The sequence below is a fragment of the Microtus oregoni genome, unplaced genomic scaffold, assembly GCF_018167655.1.
Source record: "Microtus oregoni isolate MIOR12 unplaced genomic scaffold, Mior012 000060F_ref0000265, whole genome shotgun sequence".
NCBI lineage: Eukaryota > Metazoa > Chordata > Mammalia > Rodentia > Cricetidae > Microtus > Microtus oregoni.
In genome coordinates, this window is record NW_024543870.1 from 10,236,106 (window position 1) to 10,259,901 (window position 23,796).

The window sequence follows — 23,796 nt, forward strand, 5'->3', positions numbered from 1 at the left end:
AAATAAATTTTAAAAACCAGACAGTGGGTCAGAGTTGGTGTGCAGTCTGTGATTTTCCAGAACATGATGGAAGAACAGGATTAGAGGGAAATAGGTTGCATGGAAAAATGGTGGCAGAAGCCAGAGGATTTTGGATGCTCGCCTTGAGCTGGGAATCGATATCCTCTTTAATGAAACCAAGCCTGATATATCTCTCCCCAGAGTTAGAAATACACAGACATTCAAATTAGAACCAGATGTTTTCTATTTGTAGCCTAAGATAGCTGTATGCCCAGATATAAATTAAAAACTATCTGTGACTGAACATTAAATGCATTAACGTGGTATATGGAGAGCAACGTGGCCTCCGAATGCCCCACTGAGGTCTGAGTTGGGTCAGAAGCAGGAATGTGCTCTCTGTAGAGTTTTTTCTGTGACTGCACCTTAGGAAGGGACCAAAAGGTCAGGCCATAGAGAAAACCAGACAATGCTCGACCAGGCTCTCTAGGGTCTCTGAACTCAAAATATCAAAATGCTCCTTGTTTAAAATACCAGTGTGAACTGATTCCAAAGTAGATATTATGTCCATGTCCTGGCTATTTATAGGAATTGTTAGTATTTTAGTTCTGAAGCAACTTCTGCTTCATTTCACTGAATACTGTGTTAGGAACTCTAGGAGGTGCTTTGGTCTGTGTCAGTGCGGCTTGTACTTCCACCATCCTCAGACATTCTGCATTTTTATCCTCCTCACATGTAGGTTCCCTTCTAGCAAACCTTCCTCAAGGCTCCCTTGACACTATCCCAGGGTCCCCAAAACTACCCCAGAGTCCCCAACACTACCCCCAGGAGCCCCAACACTACCCCAGAGTCTCCAACACTACCCCAGGGTTCCCAACACTACCCCAGGATCCCCAACACCACCCCAGGGTCCCCAACACTATTCCAGGATCCACAACACTACCCTAGAATCTCCAACACTACTGCAGGGTTCCCAACACTACCCCAGGATCCCCAACACTAACCTAGAATCCCCAACACTACCCCAGGGTTCCCAACACTACTGCAGGGTCCCCAACACTACCCCCAGGGTCCCCAAAACTACCCCAGGATCTCCAACACTACCCCAGGGTTCCCAACACTACCCCAGTGCTGCTGTGACCTAAAATCCGCAGTCTCTGAGCATTCATTGAATGACTTCACAGTGGCAAACGTTTGTCCTTATTCATATAAACATTTTTAAAACTGTATTTCTGTGCTCTTCATTGCTTCCTATTTTTCATGGAGGATTATGTATTCTAAAGTCTTTTGGATTTGTTTTCTTAAAGTGTGTTCTGCTCAGTTTATAAAGGCTTCTATTTTGGTATTATATTTCTAGGTAGGCATTGCAGTGTATTTCATGAAATTACTGTTGCTGCCTCTAGCATACTGGGGAAAATGTAGGCTGGTTTTTACACCAAAGAAATCTGGACCTGTAGTGCTGTTGTCTGTGCATGGTTGTAACCTACATATTGGATACAACACAGTGAGATGTTGCCAGATTCTCTCAGAAAGAAGTAGGTTTATACTTTTTTCACCCATCCCACATCAAGATGTTAGTATCACCCAAATATATGGATAGAAGTATTTTTTGAGGTTTCTTCTATTTTATATTATTTTATTTTTCTTGCTTTTGTGCTTTTATTGAGCTATGTATTTTTCTCCACTCCCCTCCCTTCCTCCCACCTCCCCTTTTTCCTTCTCCCATGGTCCCCATGCTCACAATTTACTCAGGAGATCTTGTCTTTTTCTACTTACCATGTTGATTAGATCCATGTGTGTCACTCTTAGGGTCTTTATTGTCTAGGTTTTTTTTGGGATTGTGAATTGTAGGCTGGCTTTTCTTTGTTTTATGTCTAAAAGCCACTTATGAGTGAGTATATATTTTATTTGTCTTTCTAGGTCTGGGTTACTTCACTCAATATGATGTTTTCTAGATCCATCCATTTGCCCATACATTTCAAGATGTCTTTATTTTTTTCCCCTGTGTAGTACTCCATTGTGTAAACGTACCATTTTTATCTCTATTCATTCTTCAGTCAAGGGGCATTTAGGTTGTTTCTAGGTTCTGACTATGACAAATGATGCTGCTATGAACATAGTTGAGTACATGTCCTTGTGGGATGATTGAGCATCCTTTGAATATAAACCCCAAAGTGGTATTGCTGGGTCTTGAGGAATGTTGTTTCCTAATTTTCTGAGAAATCACCATACTGATATCCAAAAGGGCTGTGCCAACTTTCATTCCCACCAGCAATGCAAGAGTGTTTCCTTTCCCCCACAACCTCTCCAGCGTAAGTTGTCATCAGTATTTTTTATCTTGCCTATTCTCACAGGTGCAAGATGGAACCTCAGAGTTGTTTTGATTTGCATTTTTCTGACGGATAAAGATGTTTATTGGCAGTAGTTTCTGTCCCACCCAGTCCTGCAGCCATTTAGCCCCGAAGAAACAGAGGTCTACATTAATTATAAACTGGTTGGCCTCTTAGCTCAGACTTCTTATAACTCTTATAACTTATGTTAGTGGGATCGCTGTGAATTTCTCTCCATTTAGCTTGATGTTGGCTGTTGGCTTGTGGTATATTGCTTTTATTATGTTTAGGTATGTTCCTTGTATCCCTGCTCTCTCCAAGACTTTTATCGTGAAGGGATGATGTATTTTGTTGAAGGCTTTTTCAGCATCTAATAAGATGATCATGTGGTTTTTTTCCCCCAGTTTGTTTATACGGTTAATTATGCTGATAGATTTTCATATTTTGAACCATAACTGCATCTCTGGGATGAAGCCTACCTTGTAATGATGCATGATTTTTCTGATGTGTTCTTGTATTTGGTTTATCAGTATTTTATTGGATATTTTTGCATCAATGTTCACAAGTGAGATTGGTCTGTAATTCTCTTTCTTAGTAATGTCTTTGTATGGTTTGGATATCAGTGTAATTGTAGCTTTGTAAAAAGAGTTTGGCAGTGTTCCTTCTGTTTCTATTATGTGGAACAATTTGACGAGTATTAGCATTAGTTCTTCTTTGAAAATCTTATAGAATTCTGAGCTGAAAACATCTGGTCCTGAGTTTTTTGTTTTGTTTTGATAGGGAGGCTTTTGATGACTATTTCTATTTCTTTAGCAATTATAGGTCCATTTAATTTGCTTATCTAATCTTGATTTAACTTTAGTAGGTGATATTTATCCAGAAAGTTGTTCGTTTCCTTTAAGTTTTCTAATTTTGTGGAGTACAGGTTTTCAAAGTATGACCTAATGATTCTCTGGATTTCCTCCATGTCTGCTGTTATGTCTCCCTTTTTGTTTATGATTGGGTTAATTTGGCTATTCTCTCTCTGCCTTTTGGTTAGTTTGTATAAACGTTTGTCTATTTTGTTGATAATCAACTCTTTGTCTTATTGATTTTTTGTATTTTTGTTTGTTTCTATTTTATTGATTTCAACTCTCAATTTGAGTATTTCCTGCCATCTAGTCCTCCTGGGTGAGTTTGCTTCTTTTTTTTCCCTCGAGTTTTCATGTAGTCTATTAACTCATTAGTGTGGGATTTTTCCCCCATCTTCTTTATGTATGCATTTAGTGCTATGAACCTTTCTCTTAATACCGCTTTCATTGTGTCCCATATATTTGGGTATGTTTATAGTCATTTTCATTGAATTTTAGGAAGTCTTTAATTTCTTCTTTTATTTCTTCCTTGACCCATTGGTGATTCAGGTGATCATTGTTTAATTTAAATGTGCTTGTGGGTTTTCTGAAATTAGTGTTGCTGTTGAATTCTGATTTTAAACCACGGTGATATGATAAGATACCTGGGTTTATTCCAGTTTTTTTTGTATCTGCTGAGGCTTGTGTTGTTACCTAGTGTGTGGTCAGTTTTTGAAAAGGTTCTATGAGGTGCTGAGAAGAAGGTATATTCTTCTATATTTGGATGGAATGTTCTATAGATGTCTGTTAAGTCTATTTGAGTCATAACATCTGTTAGTGCCCTTATTCCTCTGTTAAGTTCCTGTCTGGCAGACCTGTCCAGTGTTAAGCATCGGGTGTGGAGGTGTCCTACTATTAGTGTATGGGGTTTAACATGTGATTCAAACATTAATAGTGTTTCTTTTACATATGAGGTTGCCCTTGTATTTGGGGCATAGATGTTCAGTACTGAGATTTCCTCTTGGTGGATTTTTCCTGTGACAAATATGAAATGCCCTCCTTTGTCTCTTTTGATTGATTTTAGTTTGAAGTCTATATATATATTAGGATAGCTACCCCAGCTTGTTTCTTAGGTCCATTTGATTGGAAAATCTCTTCCTAACCCTTTACTCTGAGGCGATGACTGTCTTTGAGGTTGAAGTGTGCTTCTTGTATGCAGCAGAAGGATGGATTCTGTTTTTGTATTCACATTGTTAGCCTATGTCTTTTTATAGGTGGGTTGAGTCCATTTATGTTAAAAGGTATTAATGACCAGTGATTACTAGTTCCTGTTATTTTACTTTTTGTTGGTAGTGATGTTATTGTGTGTGTGTTTCCTTTCTTTGGGATTTGCTGCTGTGAAATCATCAGTTGTATGTGGATGGAGCTAACTTCCCTGGGTTGGAGTTTTCTTTCTAGTACTTTGTGTAGGACTGGGTTTATGGCTAGGTATTGGTTAAATCCAGTTCTGTTATGGAATATCTTGTTTTGTTCATTTATGGTGAATGAAAGTTTTGCTGGGTATAGTAGTCTGGGCTGGCACCAGTAGTCTCTTAATATCTATATAACACTTGACCAGGACCTTCTGGCTTTCATTGTTTCCATTGAGAAGTCAGGTGTAATTCTGATAGCTTTGCCTTTATATGTTACTTGGCCCTTTTTCTTTGTAGTTCTTAATTTTCTTTATTCTGTATGTTTGGTGTTTTGAGTTATATTCTGCTGTTTATGCTTGCATTTTGGTTCCTGATCATTTTCCCATGTTTTCTGTTTCTAGAATTTCCTCAGTTTCTGCTTTCTTTATTGTTTCTAGTCTCTATTTTAGTTTTCAAGTCTTAACTCATTTCTTTCATATGTTTGATTGCTTTTTCTTGTTTTTTAAAAGGGATGTTTTGATATCTTCCAATTTTTTGTTTGTCTTTTCCTCCATTTCTTTGAGAGAATTTTTTATTTCCTTTTTACGGGCCTCAAACGTTCCCTAAAGTTATTTTTTAGGTTATTTTTTTTCTGCTTCATCTGTATTGGGGTGCTCAAGTCTTGCTGTTTAGTTTTTGTTGATGTCATGTTGAGTATGTTCTTACCTTGTCTACCCATCTTTTCCTCTGATTGGTGTAGTTGGGGCTGTGTCTCTCTGGTGATCACTCTTCCAAGTGTTGGTGGATCCAAGGCTCAGATGGTTGCTCCTTTTCGTGGAAGCAGGGCCACGGTTCCAGTCACTGGGAAGTCCTTCTGTATATGCGTTGCTTTTATTGGTTAATAAAGAAGCTGCTTTCAGCCAATGGTGAAATATAACTAGGCTGGAAGAGATATATATAGAGAGAGTAGGCGGAGTCAGGGAGAAGCCAGCTGGAACCTTGCTGAGGAGCCTCGTGGTAAAATATAAAATAATAGAAATGGGTTAATTTAACATGGAAGAGCTGGCCAATAAGAAGCTAGAGCTAATAGGCTAAGCGGTGATTTAATTAATATAGTTTCTGTATGGTTTTTTTGGTTCTGGGCAGCCAGGAATGAACAAGCAGCCTCTCCCAACAAGTCACTCTAGATGTCACTGACTTGAACCTGCTCCTGTGCAGGTGGTTGGCTTGGGCTAGCTAGACGTATTTTTAAAAATTCTTTCCAGGCTCTCTTTCTTCCCATTGAGGCAAGCGGTCTTGGCTTCTTTTCTTCTCTCTTTCTTCTCTGTCTGTCTGTCTGTCTCTCCCTTCTTCCCCTCTACATTCCCTTTTAATAAAACTTCACATCCCCCCCCAAATCCTTTCCAGAATTTGACCTACCCATCCTGTAGAATAGGAAACTGTTCTTTTAAAAGGAAATTTTTTTATGCTGATTTAATATTCACTGACTTTTGGTGATTTACACCACTTAATACACATGATACGTGGTAATCAGTACTTGCAGGATCTGGCTCATCAATATGTGTTTTATTTTAGTTTTTTTTTCAACATTTAAATTATATGTTTCCTAGTGCAGTTGAAATCATTTGTTATTGGACCATTTATAAAACCAATGGTGACATATTGAAAGGAAGATTATGTGGGCATGAAATAATGATTATAATTAAGAGACGGAGAAAATAATATGCTCACCAAAAGCTGAATAAACAATGGGGAAAAGTAGGTGGATCATGGAGACAACTGCTCTGCTGGCTGAAAATCATATATATTTAATCATGGGATCTGCTTCATGTCATGGCAAGGTATTTTTGTTGGGAGAGGGAGTGGGGAAAGGGGTGCTGTGGATATGTAGTGCTTCCGGCTGCCAGTGCCGCCTGCTTCAACAGCTGCCCCGTGGAAGCCAGAACATTCTGTTTAAGTCACAAGCAGGCAACTCTTCACAACTTGCACCTTTCAAATCGTTTTGATGAGACGTTCAAGCTCCCTTCCGATGTTTTGCTTCTTTCTCTTTTCAAAATGCTTTTGCTGTAGCTTATACTGGGTTGAGAGACAAACCATGTTCAAGGATTGAGGAAAGAGGCCCAGAGATCACAATGAGTGTTTGCTTTTAAGGATTTGCGGGGCGTAGACCAGAACATGTGATGAAGGCCACCACTAAGGGATAATGTGGGACAAAGAGCATGGGAGGTGGTATCAGAGGCACTTCCTGGCTTCATTCCTTGCCTTAATGCTAGGAGGTACCTATTAGATTTGCTGAAGAGGATAACATGTAGTTCCAGCAATGAACCCAGTGTGTGTGTGTGTGTGTGTGTGTGTGTGTGTGTGTGTGTGTGTGCGAGAGAGAGAGAGAGAGAGAGAGAGAGAGAGAGAGAGAGAGAGAGAGAGAATGCCCATGTTTTAGGATGTGGGGAGGTGGGTGTGGGGAGGAAACAACCCCAAGACCAAAGATGGTTAGTGTTTCTCCAAGCTGGACTGGAGAGGAGCTTGCTAGCCACGCCTCCTTGTGTCCTCAGCTTCCTGGGTGATTGACAGTGCAGCTACCAGGATGTTGCCAGGGAGCAACACTGTAGTGCTGACAATCGTTTCTCCCCCAAGAACGTTTGCTGATCACATATGTAGGGCATTCTGGGGGAGGGGTTGTTTTACATCATTTTATTGGTCGAGCCCAGCTTTGGGTCATCTAGAGCCAGTGTTTCCATTTTGCTCTCTGTTCTTTCATAACCTTAGCGCAGATGGGATTTTTAACTATTTTGTGAGTTTCTTTAAGGATCTTACCCACCCAATGGGATTTTTTTTTTTAATGAAAAGCTCATCAGTAATAGTCATGTCAACAGCCAAACTTATTTGCATTAACTTCATTTTTTTTTTACCTTAAGTAATTATCATTCTCCCAGTTTTCCAGACCAACATGTGGCCTTCAGGGTGACAGACCTGTGGTCACGCACATACCTAAAGATAGCACAGTGGATCTTGGCTCACTCCAGAGTCTGCTCACGGCATGATGTGGTGCTTCCTCCTGAAGGCATGGCCATGGTGCACATTCTTTGCTTTTGCCAGAAATCACGAGGGATAAACCCAGCAAACATACAGTCAAGATCTGTCCTTGAGAAATATAAGACCAGAGGGTTCATTAGAGCTGGATTTAACCCTCACTTTAGAGTAGTGTGACATCTTATGTGAGTAAAGAAGAATGTTTTGGGGGTTTTCTTTTTTTAGATTTTGGAAAAAAGTTTCTGTGTGATATTTCACATAGTTGAAACAGTAACACATTTCCTGCCTTCTAGCCAACAGAAGATGAAGGAGCTTGCCATGAATGGGTATATTCAGTTAGTGTTAAGATTCTGGAAGTTGAAAGCAGACAAAGTAAAGATGTATTTTCCTCAAGAGCAGTTCGCTGCTCTCCTTTTAAATGATAAAATTACAATAATAACACCATGCTTATTAATAATAAATATAATTTATTTTGTTTTATAAAGAATAATAAATTAATTGGCTGGAATGGTTTTACCTTTTTGTACAGTTATTAATATGTACTTCCTAAATTAAAAAAAAAAGATTTGTCTTGTTATTCAGAAGTACTGAATCACATTTTAATGTGCGATGCCATACATTCTAGGGTTCGACCTGATTCGGTTTCTGTTTCTCCCCCCCCCCTTCCAGGATCTGTATTTATGCTAAAAGTTCAGGTGAATGACATCATCAGTCGCCAGCGCCTGAGTCAAGCCATTGTGGAGGTGTTTGTTAACTACACGAAGACGAATTCTACTGTGACTAGAAGCAATGGAGCAGTATTGATCAAAGTACCGTACCAACTAGGACTCAGCTTAACCATCGTTGCTTACAAAGATGGCTATGTCTTGATGCCTCTGCCTTGGAAAACCGGAAGGATGCCAAGTTAGTACTTCCGTGGTATTTTGCATTCACAAACATAAAAATCTGTTGAGCTGCAAGTGAGAATACCTACAAGAATCCCATATGTTTAGAAGGAAAGAAAAACTTGTAGAAAACACTCTTTGTCTGTTTGGGATGCCAAAACAAAACACAAACTAGGCAACTGTAAAGAACAGAGATATTTAACACAGTTCTGGGGGTGAGGAAGACCTAGGTTGAAAGGGCAGTGGGTTTCATGTGTGGTGCACCTGCTCTCTGATTTATACAGCTACGTTCCCTTATATAGCCATCACCTTTTCACTTTGTCCTCACATGGAAGAGTCTTTGGTACTATTTTTTAAGGCAATCTCATTCCATTGATGAAGCCCTCCCCACCCCCTTAACACCACAGCTTTCTTTGACAATTTAGGTTGACAAAAATCCTGGGATCATTGCAATCATGAAGACACTTTATCTTCCATTGTGGCTGGTTCATTGCCCAGTTGTGGACGCCTGTGGTGATTCTCCTTTCCTGCAAAGGAAATTCTCTGATGAGGGCTGAGTTAGGCACCATTCTAGGGGTGTAGCAATATATCATTAGCCATCAATCTATTGCTATGCTCATTAGCATAATAATCAAAGTAAGTTGCCCTTAGGGCCCATGACCTATTTAGTCTCGTGCTCTTGGCCACTCCAGCAATGTCAGGTATGGGTTTCATCTCCCGGAATGAGTCTTAAGTTCAATAAAGTAGCTGACTGGTTCCATAATATTTGTGCCACTATTATACCCGTCTGTCTTCCAGACAAGTCTCTGTTGTAGGTTTCAGGATTTGTAGCTGGGTGATACTGATAACTACCCCTCCCCTCTGGTCATGTGTAGAGCACTTTCCAGTACCATGGATGATAGTCAGTAGGGGTGAGGCTTCTAGTTGGTCATCCCTCAGTTTCTACACTGTTTCCAGTTTCTGGCTATTACGAATAGAGCCGCAGTGAGCTTGGCTAAGCAGTGTCTTAGTAATAGGATGAAGAAGCCCTTGAGGCACGCTGCACCAGAATGACTCCTTGGTTACCCCTACGTTAAACATTGGGATCGTATTGTCCTCTTTTACAGTCTATTCTTCAGTTACGCTTTCACTGTTCCCACAAAGCCAAGCAAACATATGGCTCTTTGAAGACACTGTTTTGATTACTGGAAAATTCGCTGGTAAGTACACCACTCTTTTGCTAAGGAAGTTCTTAGAGTGATTATTTTATAAGATAATCATGGTTGATTATAACTTGGCAAAAGTCCAAGTTGGGTCCTGATGGTACATTGATCAGAACCAGTTCATATCTTATTATAAGATTATATTTGTGGGCATTGAAAATAGTTATCTCCAGTACCCACTGCACACGGGACTATATGCTGTGAGGAATTACTAGAAAACGCTGTCTGTGTTCACTGTCTCGTGTCTGTCTTTTATGGGAGCTGAAACAGTGACAGGGACAGCCATGTTTCCCAGACCTCTGTGCTCCCTAACTTCCTTTCCTCCTAGGCCTCCAGTGTGAATCTGGCTGCTAGTGAGGGAGAGACCAGTGACTGGGGAGCTCCGATCTCCTAGGCAGCCTTCTCTGGCGTACTTGGTACTTGCATGTCCCCTAAAAAGGGTGCAAAAAGACTTGTTTGGGGGCGCTGGTTCAGGGAGTAGTCCTCCCTCCTTTACCAACTACAAATATGACAATTTGACCCTTTATTTATCTCCATGTGCCCCTTGGTTGTTGCTTAGGGGAAAACTAGACATTCTGTTTCTCTTTTGATATCTAATACCTTTATAAATTACAACTATTTGTTGGATTTGTATTAGTCGATTAATGTTCAGCACTAACATAATAGAAATGGCAGAAAATCCTCATGAATCAATCAAGAGAGGCGTGACCTAAAGAATTGCTTGTAAAAATTCACATTTAGAAGACAATCCATGCAGTTCTAAGGTATTAAATAAACACACATAAGACTGAAGTGAGAACCTGAACTTGGGCTTGATTAATCTTGGAGTGACTTACTCCTCTTTTTCTAGATCTTTGAGCATTTTGATACTCATTTTGCTAGCATGTGGCGGAATATGATGTGGAGTTTTGTTTGGAGATTAGAACATGAAAAGGAGCCGCGTGGCAGCGGGGAGTCCTGGTTTCATGCTGCTGGGGCTTTAATGAAACTAGATATAAATGTATCTGCTCTGATGTTGTCACATCTCTCCATAAAGTACCTACTTCTTTTCTTTTTTTCTTTTCTTTCTTTCTTTTTTTTTTTTTATTTTTTGAGACAGGGTTTCTCTGTAGCTTTGGTGCCTGTCCTGGAACTAGCTCTTGTAGACCAGGATGGCCTCGAACTCCCAGAGATCTGCCTGCCTCTGCCTCCCGAGTGCTGGGGTTAAAGGCGTGTGCCACCACCGCCCGGCCCTACTTCTTTTCTTAATGCTCATAAAACACTTCATTAAGAAGACACTTGGTGTTTATAATAGAAGTGTGTTCAGTATATGTGAATGTTTTTATGGGCAGGGGAAGAGAAAAAAATGAAAGCCTTTCTTAGGAAGTGCAGGTAATTTACACAGGGTGCATATTTTTAGTTACAAGAAATTTGTATATTCAGCACTATTAAGCCACATGCTTTTAAAATTTCGTTTTTTAGGTTAACATACAAAAGTAGTGTATTTCATCATGATACCTGATGTGGGATTTCCCTCTGTATTCTGTGAATATCATTGGTTAGTAAAGGAACTGCTTTGAGCCTACAGCAGAGCTATCCGGGAACAGAGCTAGGCAGGGAAAACTTAACTGAATGCTGGGAGGGAGAAGGGCAGAGTCAGAGAGAAGTCATGGAGCCCCACTGGAGACAGACGCTGGGGAACTTTAGCCAGTAAGCCACAGCCACATGGCAAAACAGAGATTAATGAAGATGGGTTAAATTAATACGTAAGAGTTAGCCAATAAGAAGCTAGAGCTAGTGCGCTAAGCAGTGATTTAAATAATATAGTTTCTGTGTGATTGTTTTGGGGCTAAGTAGCCGGGAACTAACTAGAGGCCTCCTCCTACAGAGATCTTCATATATAAAGGTCACATACTTTAAGAGAATGCATTAGATAATATTTTGAGTGATTTGGAAAATATCAGAGTGTTTCTTCAAATATCTAACCAAATAATAGTGAAGATATAATTGTGCTATTTTACTCCAGTGTTTTACATGTGTTATTTTTCTCCTTTTATGAAGAAAAATTCCTAGAAACTGATTTTAAGAGTTTTCTGACATTATTTAAATCATTGCACAAATCTTTAAAATTTGATACATTTTTTCATACTAATAACTTAAATGACTTCTGCCTTTATTAGTGTTCTTATTAAAGTCCAAGGCCAAAGATAATGTATCTGATAACTTACACTTATAATTTTGAAATTGACCTGTGGCTTGTTAAAATGTGTTGGTTATAGATATATCAATATGTCACCGAGGTCTCAATTGATAAACATCAGAAAAGAGTCAATTCAGCACCACTGAAATGAGGGAATATGTATACGCCTGGAATCTGGCATTTGGAAGACTTTAAGATGACTGTGTGCCAATCTGATGGAGAAACCAACCCGTTTTAGTGTGTGGCTGAAACTCTGAAGGGCGATTATTATTGAAAGTTGCTGAAAACCTCTCTTAAACTAGCACCACTCCACAGGGACCATTTATTTATCTTCTACAAAGCAGGGTCACTCAGCTGAGACTTAATCTGAAGGACTCAAGTTGGAAAAATTGACAAATAGTTTTCCTTCTCGCCGTTTCTCTGTTCTGCCCTGTGAATCCTGCCTCGACTTTCAAACAAGCTCTCATTTTGGGTTACAAGATGGGATCCTGGGCGAGACAAAACAAGTCTTCCATTCCGTATTCAGGCAAGCACACACCTTGTTAGTTGTGCTTGGGGCCAGAGGTTAACTTGGTCTTGGCATGTTCTGACACACAGTCAGCCCTTTCCTGTGGTAGAACCATGCAGGCTGAGGAGGGTCAGCGTACGGTTTGCTACAGTGAGACCCAAAAGAGCCGAGTGGAAATTCTGGGCAGAGTCAATCAGGTCTAGTCTGGAGGAGCTTGTGATCTAAAAGAAATATATATAACATGAATGTTGTATGTTGCCTTTGTATGTTCCCAAATTTATGTTATTTATACCACACTGACATCTTTCCCCCAACTGATGCTTTACACTCAGGTTTCTCATATGTATCCACGTAAACCTCCGTAGCTCATTTGTGGGTCACATATTGATACTCTTGTGGACTAAAAGCGCTCTTTACATAAATATATAAAAGGAGGTTTCTTAGTTCTTAATTTAAAGGAATTGTGTGAATGTTGGTGATGCTCAGAAATCATTACAACCACACCCTGTAGGAGAAAGTATCTGACCGGTGATGCGGTTTTTAACATGCATGTGTTTTTGTCCACTTGCTAATGGGATTTCCTTTGTCCAGATGCCAAATCTCAACCAAGTGTTCAGTTCTCAAAAGCCTTCATCAAACTTCCTGAAAACCACCACATCAGCAACGTGACTGGCTATCTGACAGCTCTACAGCAGTTCTTAATGGTGGACAATTTTCTGTACACCACGGGAATCACTCCTAACAAACCAGGTATTTTTTACTTTTTAAATATGTGATCATATTTCTAAAACACATCAACACAAAAATTTTCCATCAGATACCAGTTATGTATACAATATTACCCATTTGATTTTTATCAAAGCTTTTCAGGATATGTGTTGCTTTCAAAATATCTATTATTAAATTTTCTATAAGCGATTTCTTTTTATCCAAAATGGAATAATTAAGTGGGTTGTGGTGGCCCACATGTTTAATCCCAGCCCGTGGGAGGCACATGTTTAACTCCAGCTCGTGGGAAGCACATGTTTAATCCCAGGCCCTGGGAGGCGGAGGCAGGTGGATCTCTGTGAGTCTGAATCCAGGCTGGTTTACAAAGAGAGTTCTGGGGCAGTCAGGGCTGTTACACAGAGAAACTCTGTCTCTAAAAAGAAACAAAACAAAAAAGAATAATTATACCGAGACTTGGTCAGCATCCTCTCAAAATCCTGCTTTCAAACTGTTGAGTATTGTAAGGGGACTTCTTTGCTCTGTCCAGCCTGGTGCTACTATGTGTTTATTGACTCTGACATGTCATCAGTGCACCAAAAGCCTAGATTTTATATAAAAGTATCATGCCTCTGGCAGCCCCTCTGTTGGGTTACAGAGTTCTAGAGCCCTGGAGTCTACAGGTGTTTTATTTTGTAAAGATGAAAGTTAAGGTTAGCACTTAGGGCTTGGGGTGTTCACTGGAGGAAGCGTGCCTGTGGAGGCCAGAAGACACCATTCGGGAGCCAGTGCTCTCCTTCCAACTTCCCCTGAGTTGCAGAATTCAAACTCAGATTATCAGGTTTGTACAGCAAGTACCTTTACCCACTGAGCCATCTCACTGGCCTGGGATTACGTCTTCAGAAACATTTGGTTGGACAACGCTTTTGAGAATTAGATTAACAGAAACTTACACTAATTTGTCAGTGTTACATTATTAGCCAGTACTTATTTATTAAATATTTTGAAATTACGTTTAAAAAATTACATTTTAAAAAATCTTTAATGAACAACCAATAGAGTATATATTCAAATGAGTAGCAAATGATGAAATGATAGAGTAAAATGAATTTTAGTTAGAGCTATAATAATCTATTATGTATATGCAACCTCTGTTTGAATATAATCTTAATAAATTATACTCTCTTTTAGGTCTGGAAAACATTGAGCTGACTCCTCTTGCTGCGATATGTGTGAAGATATATTCTGGAGGGAAAGAGTTGAAGGTGGATGGTGCTATTCATGTGTCTCTTCCTCTTGTACATGCAAACACTGTAAGCATGGGAGATCGCATACCCGCGTGGACATTTGATATGAACACAGGTATGGTAGCTAAGAGAAAACAGACTGTTTTTCTTTTGCATATTTGGGTATTTCTTCGTAGAGTTGTATACACAGCTGGTCTGTCCCTAATATTACCATTTTGTACACTTTGTTAAGGATCACGTGGGCCTCACTGGTACAGGTGTTTGTGAGGGGAAGGGAGCCTAATTCCTTGTCTTGGTTGCCTTGCCAGTAGCTATAATAAAGTACCCAGACAAAAGCAATCTAAGAGCGGTTTAACTTCTAACCATGATGGTTATAGTCCATCACGGTGGGGAAGCTGCAGGCGGGGCGGTGGGAAGACAGCTGGTCACGAGTAACGCAACATCCACTGTCAAGAAGCAGACTTCGTCTGGATCATAGCCAGGTGACTGATTTCACTCACAGTGGGTGTGTCTTCCTACTTCAGCTGACCCTCTCAAGATGATTCTCCATAGACAGGCAGAGGAGGCCCATTTCCCCAGGTGACTGCAGAGCTCATCAAGCTGACAATTGAGGCTAAGCATCGTACACATTATGTAAAAACAAACAAACAGACAAACATTTGAACACTATTCACCCGCCATTGTCTTGTTGTCCTCTAACATTCTGAGAAAGAAATAATTTAAGGTTAGAAAATATTTCCTCAGAAAATTTTAATTGGCAGTATGAGATTATCTAAAATCTTGGTGAAGACCATCTAAAATATATGCTACTATCTTGTCAATGAATTGCACACTAGATGGAGGGAGTGGTGATCCCTCATTAGGTAGCAATTTTATTAATTGCATTTTGCTTCCTTGAAGGCACCTGGGAAGCACTTTCTCTTCTGCAGATTCTTAATTTTGTCTTTGTTCCCATGTACATGAAGTAGTAGTGTAGGTTTCTAAAAGTAAATGAAGAGGGTGAGGAGTCCAGTCTCAAGTCCTTGCAGGACCTGCTCTGTCTCCCTTCTCACCCATTTCCTGTGTCTGCACCTTCCCAGCAGGTGGTTGCTGGTGGTGGAGCTTCTAACTGCACACTTCGCCAGGTTGCAGATCAGTGGAAAGACAGCTATGCTTGGTGTGTTAGCTGCAGCACAATCCCAGCTCTGCACCATGTTGTAGAATAGAGTCGGTGCCAGAAGAATGCATGCATACATAGGATGAGCTGACACACTGGTGCAGCATGGAATCCCAACCTCATCATCTCATCTGAAAACCAAGGATGGAAAGAAACTCAGAGGAGATGTGTGATGGGCTGGGATGCCACTGAGAAGGAAGGGGGATTGCAAAGCCAACCCCACACAAATGTCCGCAGTGGAAGATAAGCTGCATACATTGTGTTCTTCTGATTAGTGGAAGGAGTGCAGTCAATAGCGGTAATCCACCACTTAGAGTTTTGGGTTATTTCAAAGGAGATTTGGAATCTGGTTCCCTCATCAGCAATGCCATGTGGGACAAGTCATTTATGTGATTTAAAGTAATAAGTGACTTCTTATTACTTTAAAGAATGTGCTATTTGAGTTTTTGATCATTATTCTTGGCAAAGGACTTTTTTTGAATATTCCTTTGAGTGAAAGCTTTTAAACTGAGGGTTGCAGAGATTTCTAATTGGGTAAAGGTAAAGCCTGCCAACCTGAGTTGGCCTCCCAGAACACATTCAGGAATGAAAGGAAAGAATCTATTTTACAAAATTGTTCTTTGACCTCCATGTGGGCTTCATGGCACATGGACCCACACGCCACAGCCCCCACACACTCACACACAAATAATATTAATGTTTTAAAACTTTAATTGATTTATCATATATGTTTGGTTAAATTTGACTTAACTAAAAGTGATAGATTGGGCCGTTTTCTCATATCATGTTTCTCTACTTTATTATCAACTGTTTCATCAATATTGCTGAAAATTGTTGGATTTATTTTCTTTTGTATGACTGACCAAATATTATTAATATAATCTGTATTATATTAATATATAATATATATTGCACAGATACATTCTATTTACCCATTTATCTGCTGGCAGGCATCTTCCTTGATTCCATATCTTGGCTATTGTAAACATTGCTCTAGCAAACATGGGGCTGAAGGGTATAAAAATGGTCAGGAGGGATTAGTTTAGTGTCTCATAACATATAATGGAATAGCTTATCTGAAATAAGTTCTGAAACATTCCAAAACAGCTAGATGAATTCAGAGGCTTGCATCATATAAATGTAATTGGTGTGTGTAAAAGGTGATGGACATGCTGTTTTATGTGAAGATCTGTGAATTTCTATTCTATGTCATAAATATATTATGTGTGAATTAAGGGTAAAAATAATATTGCCCATTTTACATTTTGTAGATTATAAGCTCAAATCCCAATATATACCAAACTCTTAAGTAGCCATGTTAGCTACTTGTGCATAACATTTCATCAAAAGGTTTGGATTTTACTGAATTCATTTGTTATAGATGACAAAAATTCATTGGAGTTAGGAGACAGTTTGAGCTTTTCAAAATTGAGTGTGAGGCTGTGTATTCCTTGTGTTGGCTGGATGAGGTGCATTTTGTGGGAAGACACTGGTCTCCAAATGGGACTTAGTGGGGCTCAACCCCAGGCTCACTTAGTTACAGGTGCTGCAGTGGTCTGGATTCTACTTTGACCATTTAACCATTTCCTCCTGGATCTCCTGATTCTGTTCTCCATCGTAAAGAAGACCAGATCTGGGCTTGCTTCCCAGTTATGGCACCATGCCTGCAGTGAACGGCTTTAATTTCTGACACCTCAGATGAAAACTGCATGGGAAATCTGACTCATTCACGGATGCAGCTCGGAAGAGAAAAGAAACAGTTCTGGGAAAACTCTCAGTAGCGTTAGAACGATTAGAACGATGGCTCTTAAAGTGATAAGGCCCCCCAACCTGTGTGGTGTGGTGTGTGTTTAACCACAGTCTCAGGACAAGTGACGAAGAACTGCCTATTGATGAATTGGGATTTGTTCCTGTCTCGTTACAGTCTCACATACAAGTGTCCGGTGCTGGAGACTGAACTCTGGGATTCACGCACTTCACATCTTAGCTTGTAAATTAGAGTTCTGCTCCTCACAGCCTCAGGGTACATAAGTTGAGTTTTGTTATAATGGATTTCTCATTTAGTCATGTCGAATCATATTGGCCTTATGTTATTATGTGTGTATTATATTAAGTATGATATAATATTTAATATTGATCATCCTAGATATTCAGCATCATGGTGTTTATAATTTCTGAAATGTTCTGAATTCTTTCATGACTACCAGCAAGCTCTGTTTTTATACCTTAGCTTAAGGTTGAGAACTATCCCTGACTGTTGTTTTTTCACTTACCACATGTTTTAGGTGCTTGGGTGCATCATGGCTGGGGAATAGTCAAGGAGCATAACAGCCACCTGATTTGGACCTACGATGCCCCCCATTTGGGCTACTGGATAGCAGCCCCATTCCCAGGAGCTAGAGGTACTGCAAAAACAAAACAAAGTCATCTTAAAGGATAACACACATAGCATGCTGGAGTTAATGTCAGCTGGGTGCCAGCTTGGGCTAAGCATTGCCAGGAAGCAGGTGAATGAAATGGAACAACCTTCCTCCCCTTTTCTTGAACACAACCAAAGGATTAAGCAAGCTCCATGTACTCTAAGTCTCTTATTGCCACGTCTAACAAATCTCTGAAGATTAAAGTTTGTTCCAGTATTATCTAAGTTTATGTTTTCATGAATAAATTCTACCCAGCACAGTTAGAGTCTTTGGCTACAAGAAATAGGGACATCGTGAGTAATTTGTTGAAAGGTGAAGAATATGTGCATAGTTTACAGGATCCTATAGCCTGCTTATGTGTAGTTTACAGGATTCTGGGGAAGGTAGCCATCTCTGCTGCTCCAGAGGGCTGACCATAGCCTGCTTGTGTGTAGTTTACAGGATCCTGGGGAAGGCGGACGTCTCTGCAGCTCCAGAGGGCTGACCAGAGCCTACTCAGATCTTCACACAGTAGCTGCTACCGACTCTAGTCCTTTCCAGTCTTTCCTCACACTGTGCCTGATCTTCCTGGGGAGGAAGACTCTGGGGGACATGAGAGGAAAGGCTGTTGGATAGCGGTGTCTCCACATTGCTTTGGGAGAATAGATAGATGGTGTACAAAATGGTTACTGACTTGACAGTTTGAACAGATGGTGACTGGAAGCTGGTGGCCACACATCAAGAATTCTTCACTAGGGATGATCCACGCTGTTCTCACACACAGTATTTAACATGGTATCAAATTATGTAGGGAATTTGAATCTAAGGAAACCCCGCATTTATCACATCCAGTAAATTTATCAAAAACTTTTAAAAAGTTATATATTCAATCTATTAAGCCTTCCTGAGTAGAATTGGGTGTAGTGATGCACACTTTAAATCCCAGCACTTGGGAGGCAGAGGTAGGCAGATCTCTGTGAGTTTGAGGCCAGTGTAGTTTACCGAGCAAGTTCCAGGACAACCAGTGCTACATAGTGAAACTTTGTCTTGATAAAGCTGAAAAAAAACAAAACAAAAACAGATACCAACCAACCAACAACAACAAAAAGCCCCAACAAAACAAAAACCAAAACAGCCCACAAAACCTTCCTGAATACAGAAGAGTCTTTCACACGCTGGAGGCTGGATGGGTCCTGTCAACCTGGCAGTCACTCTAATTCAAACTAATTAAGAACCCCACAGTTCTATGTTTTGCTACCACATGATTGGAGTTCCCATTATTACAATTTCCTTCAAAGTTCACATTAAGGCTTGGAAGCTAGGGCTACATATTTTAGGGTTTGTTTTCTCAGTGTCTTGGCAGGCATTACCGGTTCTATGAGACCAAGCTGTTGTGCAGTAATCGGCCATTTCAGTCGCTGTGTGATTTCTTTGCCTTTTATGTTTGTGAGTGTTTGGGGTTGGCTGCCCTGCTCTTGGACTTGGCGTGGTTCAACTCATCATGTTTTCCTTCAAAATTCAGGTTGAAGGCATAGGGACATTCTGGGATATGCCTCAGGCAGATGGCTAAGCCACATCACATGTATTGGTGCCACATTAAAGAAAGGCCCTTCCTCTTTGAGCAGTTTAAACTGAGAGTAATCCCAAGTCTGGGTTCTGCATCTCTCCCTGTATCTTCTGTCTGCTTCTAAAAAAGAGCTTTGTTCTATATTGAATAACACAGAAGCGGATGAGGAATCTCATATCCCCCAACACTTTTTAACCAGTATTTACAAGGGAAAAAATTTACTGACCCCCAAGTAGCACTCAAAACTGAAGACAGGTGCTACCAACCAAATCCACCTGTTGCTTCCAACAGTCATGGCAAATGTTTGTTTTCTTTAGGGTTGCTTTGAACATACTGACCAACTTTCTGAAAAAGGTGGTTACAATGCATATAGGTTATTCTAGGTGGGGGACATGGAAAAGTCACAAAGGAGAAACAGGAAAAATGATCTGAGAACAAAGCTATGCATTCAGTTCAGTTTATTTTGTACAAGTGAATGACATGAGAATGCCAAGGCATAGTGAGGTTGGTTACATTGTTTCCTTAAAGGCAGGCTAAACCTAATAGGCTGAATACACAGTTACCGCTTGAGTACATAATTTCAAAGGATCTGGATGCATGTTATTGACGAGGATGCACTATTAGACAAAGGATTCAGTTTCTAAAGCCAAGTGATCTTTTGAAAAAAAGCTGTTCCCATAGTCATGCAACCTCATTTCAAGTGTTCAAAATTCATTGGTCAAAGCAAGTCAGTTGATGAATCCCACAGGGCGTGAAAGGTGTACTCCACCTGTAGAAGTCTACCATAGTATGAAAGCAAACCATTAGAAGGCACACATCCTCAGCCTACCTCATCCAGGATAAAACAAAACTAAAAGTCTAACCCACAATAACATGTTTTTGTCTTTATATTGAATCATGCAGGTTCAGGTATAAATGAAGACTCCAAAGACATAACTGCCTACCACACAGTGTTCCTCACAGCCATATTAGGGGGAACAATTGTTATCATCATTGGCTTTTTTGCTGTCCTACTCTGTTATTGCAGGTAAGAGCAGCACAAAACTATGTGTATAGACAGAGCGGCTGTATTATAGCATAATTTCAGTATATTGTGTGCATTATAAAGTTCATTTGTAGAAATTGTTATTAGGGTCTGGGTGGCTGGCTTAGCGATTAAAAAGACTTGCTCTGACTGAAGCAGCAAGCACAGGCCTGTAAGGGTCCATACCAGTCCTCTGTGTATGTGTTATGGCTGTTAGCTTGGTGTCTTTGTGGAACTCCTCACAGTGGAAACAGGTGTGTCTCTGTTTCTTTTGCCTTCTCTTGGGATTCTTTTCCTCCAATTGGGTTGTCTTGCCCAGCCTCTCTATGAGGGCTTTTGCCTTGTCTTACTGTTTCTTGTTTTATTGTGTTTGGTTGTTGTCTCTTGGAGGCCTGCTGTTTTATGGAGGGAAACAGAGAGAGAATAGATTTGGGGGAGGGGAGGTAGGAGAAGCTGGGAGAAGTGGACAGAGGAGAAACTGTTGTTGGGGTGTACTATATGCAAGAATAATCTATTTTCAAGAAATAAAACAAAACAATCAAGCAAACAAGCACACAAAACCTTGCTCTTCCAAAGAACCTGAGTTCTGTGTTATAGCTCTAGGGGCTCAGACATGCACATGCCAACATATAGATAATTTAAAAATTGCAAAGACCCGTTTAGCCTTTAATATATGTAGATTGGAAATCAAAGCAAATGTATTCTGAAAGCATCATTAGATACGTATTTGTATGTTTCGGTATACTTTCCTTTGGTGAGTCATATAGACTGTAACTTTTAGGTATCTTTTACTTTTTGCTTTTTCTGCTCTAGGGGTAAGTGTGGAACACCACAGAAGAGAGAGAGAAATATCACTAAGCTTGAGACCCTCAAGAGAGACCAGACCACGTCAACAACACACATCAACCATATCAGTTCAGTCAAGATTGCGTTGAAAGCCGAGGACAAGGCGCAGTTATTCAATGCCCAGACCTCATCCTACAGCCCCCAGAAGAAGGAAACCACAAAGATGGAAACAGAAGAAAGAATTTCCATGGTGAAAACTCGGGACAATTTTAAGATCTACAATGAAGATGTTTCCTTTCTGTCAGTCAATCACAGTAATTACTCAAGAAACCCAACACAGTCTTCGGAGCCAAGTATAGGAAGCAAACAACTGAAGCATGTCAACAACAACCTCTCTCCACCGCTAGGGGACGCTCACGAGGAAAAGAGGTACCTCACCGGAAGTGAGGAGGTATATGGGCGGTCCCGCATTCCCGAGCAGCTTATGCACATCTACAGCCAGCCTATTGCCATCCTTCAGACGTCAGACCTTTTCTCCACACCAGAACAGTTGCATGCTGCTAAGTCTGCCACTTTGCCACGAAAGGGCCAGTTAGTCTATGGCCAGTTGATAGAACCGGTAAACAGAGAGAACTTTACACAAACGTTGCCCAAGATGCCAATGCATTCTCACGTCCAGGCCCCAGATGCCGGAGAAGAGGACATTGTACTTGAAGGTCAGCAGAGCTTGCCGTCCCAGACTTCAGATTGGAGCCGATACTCCAACAGCTTGCTGGAGTCTGTGTCTGTTCCTGGAACTCTAAACGAAGCTGTTGTGATGACTCCTTTCTCATCCGAACTTCAAGGGATTTCAGAGCAGACCCTCCTGGAGCTATCCAAAGGCAAACCCTCTCCCCATCCCAGGGCGTGGTTTGTGTCTCTCGATGGGAAGCCTGTGGCCCAAGTGAGACACTCCTTCATAGACCTGAAAAAAGGCAAGAGAACCCAGAGCAATGACACAAGTCTAGACTCGGGGGTAGATATGAATGAGCATCATTCAAGCAGAAAGCTGGAGAGGGAGAAGACATTCATCAAAAGCATGCATCAGCCCAAGATGCTTTACCTGGAAGACTTAGACCTGAGCAGCAGTGAGAGTGGAACCACGGTCTGCTCCCCCGAGGATCCTGCGCTGAGGCACATCTTGGATGGAGGGAGCGGAGTTATTCTAGAGCACCCTAGGGAAGAGTCTCCAGGAAGGAAAAGCAATGTGGAGGATTTTGAAGCCAACACATCTCCCACTAAAAAGAGAGGCCGACCACCACCCCTTGTCAAAAGAGACAGCAAAACTAACATCTGGAAGAAACGAGAGGAGCGTCCACTGATTCCCATAAACTAGTCGTGAGCGCCGTCTATCTCTGTCGTTTCACCGTGTGCACTCTTACTTCTTGTAAATTCCAGTATGGACCCAGGAAACTGAGACCGAGCCATCTTGTGGGCCTTAGACACATCTCAAGCAAAGCAGATGGTAAAATGACAGTTCAAAAATCAGAAATGCTTTCTCTAGCCTGTTCTTTTCATTCTCTTTGGAGTGATGAAGACATCCAAGTCTTCAAAAATGTGAAACAATGTAAAGATGTTACCTGGAAGTTGTGCAGTTTGCCCACTGGTACCGACTCTTAAGAATACAAAGTGAGCTGTGTGCAGAAGCTGCTCTCCACACTCTTGTTTCTGCCTTGGTCATCATGGACCAGAAAGGCAGGTGTCTTCTTCAGGCCTCTTCCTCCTGCAGTGAGACTGTGATGTCTTTTCCTGCCTGTGCTTGACAGCAACTTGATAACTGTTTGGACGAATGTTAAAGATCAAACAACACTTTTTTTTTCTTTTTCTTTTTTAAGATCGATGGCTTGTGGATTGTCAGCATCAAAGTAATGTGCTCTTGTAACATGGGCAGGAAGCCCCCAGTTCATTACAGGAGACCCAGCTCTGGTTGTTTGGGGATGTAGGTTTATAGAGCAAATAAGGCATTGCTTATTGTGTAGAAATTTGAGAAACGGAAACTCTGATATTGTCTTTTTATTTTCAGATGAAGTGACCTTAGTTGCCAGGTGAGAGGAAAAAAGCTATGGCTTGCTTGAAGGCTCACTAATCCATGTAGGCTAAAATCTGTTTTTAATACTCTTTAGCCATAACCCCAATTCAAAGTCAGTCATTTGGAGACTATTACACTTGATTAAAAATGCAAACATTTCTTGTGACTGCTGAAAAATGACCAGACTGTGGAGACACAGGAAATGAATGCTCCATGTAACTGGGCAGGGAAGGAATGGCCATTGTCCTGATATTCAAAGCATCTCCAAGGTGTGAGTTCCATTTGTTCGTGTTGACGCTTTTAGGAGAGGTTTGAGGAAAACATTCTGGGTCTCAAGGGGGAGCCCAGACAGGCTCCCTTGTCAGCTACAGGCGTTTATAACCGTCCTTCCCTCAGTGGGAACTCAGGAGCTCTTTTCAGTTGTGTGTCCTCAACTCTGCTACCAGCAGAAGCTCTTTGATCCAATCAACCCATCCTGTTCTACCTAGAAATT

At 40.8% G+C, this 23,796-nt stretch overlaps 1 protein-coding gene across 1 annotated transcript in view; it reads left to right on the forward strand.

Annotated features, from left to right (window-relative positions):
* Fam171b (family with sequence similarity 171 member B) overlaps positions 1-23,469 on the forward strand; it is a 49,363-nt gene extending 25,894 nt beyond the window's left edge. The window contains exons 2-8 of the mRNA XM_041639804.1: positions 8,248-8,481; positions 9,569-9,661; positions 12,943-13,101; positions 14,248-14,418; positions 17,745-17,861; positions 20,329-20,452; positions 21,263-23,469. Of these exons, the coding sequence (XP_041495738.1) occupies positions 8,248-8,481; positions 9,569-9,661; positions 12,943-13,101; positions 14,248-14,418; positions 17,745-17,861; positions 20,329-20,452; positions 21,263-22,610 (2,246 nt within the window). The 3' untranslated portion in view covers positions 22,611-23,469. The remainder of the gene's footprint in view (positions 1-8,247; positions 8,482-9,568; positions 9,662-12,942; positions 13,102-14,247; positions 14,419-17,744; positions 17,862-20,328; positions 20,453-21,262) is intronic.
* Positions 23,470-23,796: the final 327 nt, after the last annotated feature.